The sequence below is a fragment of the Gavialis gangeticus genome, unplaced genomic scaffold (genome assembly GCF_001723915.1).
Source record: "Gavialis gangeticus isolate Ggan-Ray unplaced genomic scaffold, GavGan_comp1, whole genome shotgun sequence".
Taxonomy (NCBI): Eukaryota; Metazoa; Chordata; order Crocodylia; family Gavialidae; genus Gavialis; species Gavialis gangeticus.
In genome coordinates, this window is record NW_017728991.1 from 2,110,361 (window position 1) to 2,114,855 (window position 4,495).

The 4,495-nt window shown below is 61.5% G+C and overlaps 1 protein-coding gene across 1 annotated transcript; it reads left to right on the plus strand.

Annotated features, from left to right (window-relative positions):
• Positions 1-242: 242 nt before the first annotated feature.
• On the plus strand, positions 243-4,475 carry CPSF4L (cleavage and polyadenylation specific factor 4 like). The gene is made up of 8 exons (XM_019516007.1): positions 243-543; positions 1,013-1,063; positions 1,287-1,439; positions 1,818-1,913; positions 2,250-2,343; positions 2,636-2,678; positions 3,223-3,399; positions 4,061-4,475. The coding sequence occupies exons 1-8, from the start codon at positions 441-443 to the stop codon at positions 4,127-4,129; spliced, it is 786 nt and encodes a 261-aa protein (XP_019371552.1). The 5' UTR covers positions 243-440; the 3' UTR covers positions 4,130-4,475.
• Positions 4,476-4,495: the final 20 nt, after the last annotated feature.

The following is a 4,495-nucleotide window of genomic DNA, read 5'->3' on the forward strand; positions in this document are numbered from 1 at the left end:
CACCCTCCATGCGATGCAGACCTGGGTGGCTCCGGGGCTGCAAACGACCTTCCCGCAGTAAAAGGATTCCCGCACCCCAAGCCAGCCAGGCCTGAAGGAGCCCGTGGGTCCCTGTGCAGGGAGCAGGGCTGGGGCTAGCAGGCCCCCAGCATCCCTCCAGCTGGGCTGCAGCGCTGGCAATCAGGCCTGCAAATTGGGAGCAGATGCTGGGCTCCTGCTCTCTGCACTGGGGCTGGCTGCTCCCGGAGCAGGGGCTAGGAGCCTGGCCTGGCTCGGCTCCTTTCCAGGGCCAGCCTGGGTTGTGGGGTCCTGGGAAGGGCTCGGGAGGGGTGGGGGATGCTGGGGGAGCCGGTCACTGCCTCTCTGCACCATTACTGGTACCTGGCTCTGTCTCATCCCTCCATCAGCTGGGGCAGAGGGGAAGGTCCCAGGCTGGGGAGATGCAGGAACTCGTGGCCAGGGTGGAGAAGCTCACGTTCAAGTTGGAGATGGATGTGATGCAGCAGAGAGGGGCCCTGCCGCTGCCCTTCCCGGGCATGGACAGTAAGTCGCGGGCTCGGTTGGGGACCTGAACTGCCTGGACCTCAGCTGCTGGCAGCCTTTCTTGTGCACGGAGGGGGCTCCGTCTCTCCGGGGGCGCAGCTGCTTGCTTGGCTCTGCCAAACCCAGCCCGTCTGAGTGCTGAGACAGCAGCTCCACGGCTGCCCCAGGGGCTGGGGAGCTGGGTCAGTGCAGGTCCTGGTCTAAGTTAGACTTACTGGGGGGTGCAAGCAGGAGACGCCAGTGCACCAGCTGGAGTCTCACCCTGTGCTTCCAGGGGCAAACTTTCCACCGGAGTAACCCCAGGGAGGGGGTCCGTGCCATCTGCCCGCTACTGCGTTTGCACTGGGGTAATACCAGTGGGCCTCTTGCTTGCCTGTGCCCTGCAAGCCGGGGCTTCCCCATCCCACGAGCAGCCGGGGGTGTCCATGGGATGCAGCCAGTGCCCCCATAACCTCCTCTCTCCCCGCAGAGTCGGGGGCAGCCGTGTGCGAGTTCTTCCTCCACGGACTGTGCGGAAAGGGTGAGTAGCCCCGGGCCCATGTGCAGGATGGGGGGGCTACTAGCCATGCCCTGCAGGGGTCACAAGCTGAGCTCACAGGCAGGTCCCCTAAGCTTGCATGATTCCTGAGCCCTGAGTTCGGCGTGGATTTGGGTGACCCCAGCTGCAGCCTGGATGCCACCCAGGCCTGGCAGCACGGCCGGGGCATTGGCCCTGGCTCAAGCAGGCGTCCCCCCCGAGCCAGGCCTGACGTGCCCCTTCCGGCACGTGTGCGGGGAGAAGTCGGTGGTGTGCAAGCATTGGCTGCGGGGACTCTGCAAGAAGGGGGACCACTGCGAGTTCCTGCACGAGTACGACGTCACCAAGATGCCCGAGTGCTACTTCTACTCCAAGTTCGGTGCGTGCCGGCGGCCGGCAATGGGGGCGGTGCTGGGACCCTGGTTTGGCTCTGCTGGGAATAGGGGGCATCTGCTGTGCGGTGGTAATGGGCAGGGGGGGCTTTGCTCAAGCCCACCCCTCTTTGGAGCCCCCCTCCGAGTGCTGCTGGTTGCAACGGGCCTGGGAACGGGCAGCGGGCGCCACCTGCTGTCCCCCTCCCCGGAGAGGGCTGGCAGCCTGGGTCCAGCCGTCCTGGCCCGAAAGCCCCCGGAGAAGGCCCTGCGCTTCCATGGGGCTGCCCTTCAGTTTGCATGGAGGGAAGCCCCTTCCCTTGGGGAGGGTGGGGACCGGTGCAATGCATCTCCTGACCCCGGGAATATCCCAACCCCACTCCCAGGTGAGTGCAGCAACAAGGAGTGCCCCTTCCTGCACCTCGACTCGGCTTCCAGGGCGAAGGACTGTCCTTGGTACGACGAGGGGTTCTGCAAACACGGTGAATACCTCGCGCTCAGTGAAGTCCACCCGGGGGGCAGCGAGAGGAGCAGTGAGGCAGGACTCCTGGTTACTCTGCTTGGCTATGCCATAGAGTGGTGTTGGGGGGGGGGGCTCAGTTTCCCTCTGTAAAATGGGTATAATACTTGCCTTGGGGTGCCCTTGGAGCCTATTTGGGGTTATTGGGTGGGGGGAGGGAATGGGGAGGCAGCCAGGCTGCAAACCCCACGATCAGTCTCTCCACTGTTTGATATCAGTGCCCGCCACTGCCCCAAGCCTAGTTCTCGCTGGGCTCTGCTGACTGCCGTCTCTCCCTCTGGCTGTGTGTGTGTGGCAGGTCCCTTGTGCCGATACAAGCACACCCGGAGGGTCGTGTGCACCAACTACCTGGCTGGCTTCTGCCCCAATGGCCCTCGGTGCAAATTCGTGCAGTACGTATCCGCGCAGGCAGCCACGACGCCCGGCAAGCCTCTCGCGGGCTGCGCCGCTGTGGCATCGCCCTCCACTGAGGCCTGTGCATGCGGGGTGGGTTTGTGCTGCTCTGTCTTTGGGGTCCAGGCTGGCATGGACCATCACCTCTGCAGCTGCTGCTTCCCCTCCCATGTGTCCCTTGCTCCAGCCAGAGCTGGTCAGAGCCCCTTGCCAGTCTCCAGATGCCTGGACAAGGGCTCGCAGGCACATGGCCACATGCAAGGAGTGAACTGGCCTTTCTTTCTGCTCTAGCCCCAAGGCCAACTTGATGCTGGACAGCTTGGAGCGCTCCAAGGTAAGGCCTGGAAAGGGGCTGCGATGCTACTGCCCCGTGCCAGGCCCATGGGCACAGCTAGGGAGAGCGAGAGAAACCCAGGCATGCCCAGCGAGCACCCCTGTGCTGGGCACTGCTGTGTCAACGGGCCACGTTGCTCGGTGCCGCTCTATGGCCACGTGCTGCATCTTCATTGGGGTTTCCTGTAGGCACAGGGTGGTTCTCCAATTTTGGAGGAGTCACCACCCTCTGCTTTGAAGCTTGCAGACAGCTTGCAGCAGGGCACCTGGTTCAGGATGGGCACGTTGTGCGCTGCCGTCCAGGTGGGCAATGGAGATCCCCAGGCCCCGCCAGTCAGGGGGTTTAACAACAGCGCCTCTTTGATGGCATTTGTCCTTTAGGGGCTGGAGTCTCTGGATTGACACTTTCAAGCAGCCTTGGTCCTATTTGTAATGGAAGTTGAGAGCTCCTGGGTAGGAACATGGCAGCGGGGGATTGAAATCATGACCTGCCTCTGATGCTGTCCCCCACCTGGGGTGACTGACTGATTTCCCCCCTTGCACAGGGGCTTCCCATGACAACAGATGGAGTTGGTGGTCGCAAGCCGTCCCTCCCAGAAGCCCAGCTGTTCCCTTGCCCTTCCCGGGGCAGCAGTGCCCAGCACCCAGCCAAGAAAGCACCAGGGACCAGCGGCTACCCCTATGGATCCCTGCGGCCCCTCGAGCAAGTGACGTGCTTCAAGGTGAGCGCTGGTGGCAAGGGACAGGCTTGGATGGGGATCGGGGTGGACTTCAAGTCCTCAGAGCAGAGACAGCCAAGTCCTGGACTCAGAAGCCATGCACACTTTTGAGGGGCCAATGCACATTAAGCCGTCGTGGCCTTGCTGCCTTACCTACAGGCTGGATCCATGCTCGACTGTAAATTCAAAGCTCTTGGGTCAACTGGTTCTTCGGGAATTGGTGCAAATACTTCTGGCCAGCAAATGCACCTCGTTCCCTCTGGGCTCGTTAATAATTTTCACATCCAGCCCCGAGAACCAGGAGGATGGGCAAGGGAGGAGGCAGGGCAGAGGTGCAGGGCTGGAGGTGGTATCGTGGGGGTGACTTTGGGTATGGGCTTTCTCCAGCCCAGCGCACCCAGTCTGTCCCTTGCAATTGGACCCATCCTTGCTAGGTGATCAGCTCTTGTCATGCTGCAAGAACCAATTTGTGCAAAATGGCTTCAGCTGCCAACAGGACTAGACCAGGAGAGAGGGTCAGAAACTCCATCTGGCCACATAGCTCAGCTCCACATCCAGGGCGCAGGGGATGTGCATGTGGGAGGCAAACTGGATGCTTCCTGGCTGTTGTTCACAGGTGCTGCCCAGAGGGGAGTCAGGGTTATTCTCTGCGCTTCCCTTCCAGTGTGGGGAGAAGGGTCACTACGCCAATAAATGCGGCAAGGGTCGTCTGGGGATGCTGCTGGGGAAGTGACTGGTGAGCCTTGTTGGAGGAGAAACCAGAGGAAGATGCCAGGCTGCGACAGGCGGTATCATCTGGAAGCCCATCAGAATTTAACTGGGGAACCCAGCCAGGGAAACCCGGCTCGGGGCAACTTTCTTTGTCAGCTCCTTGTAAAGCAAGAGGAGGGGAGGAATGCAGCTTCAGTGGTGTCGATGGTAACCGCAGTTTCCACTGGCTTTGCAAATGTCATGCCATCTCCTGCGTCTGATTGATGGCTTGGCTTTTTAGACTGTGCATCAGATGTGTAATCATGCCAGGACTAAAGTATGGGGTGAGCGCAGTCAGTGTCTGGAGCTGGGTTAATGTGTGTGTGGGGGGGGGGGGGGGGGGGGTTTC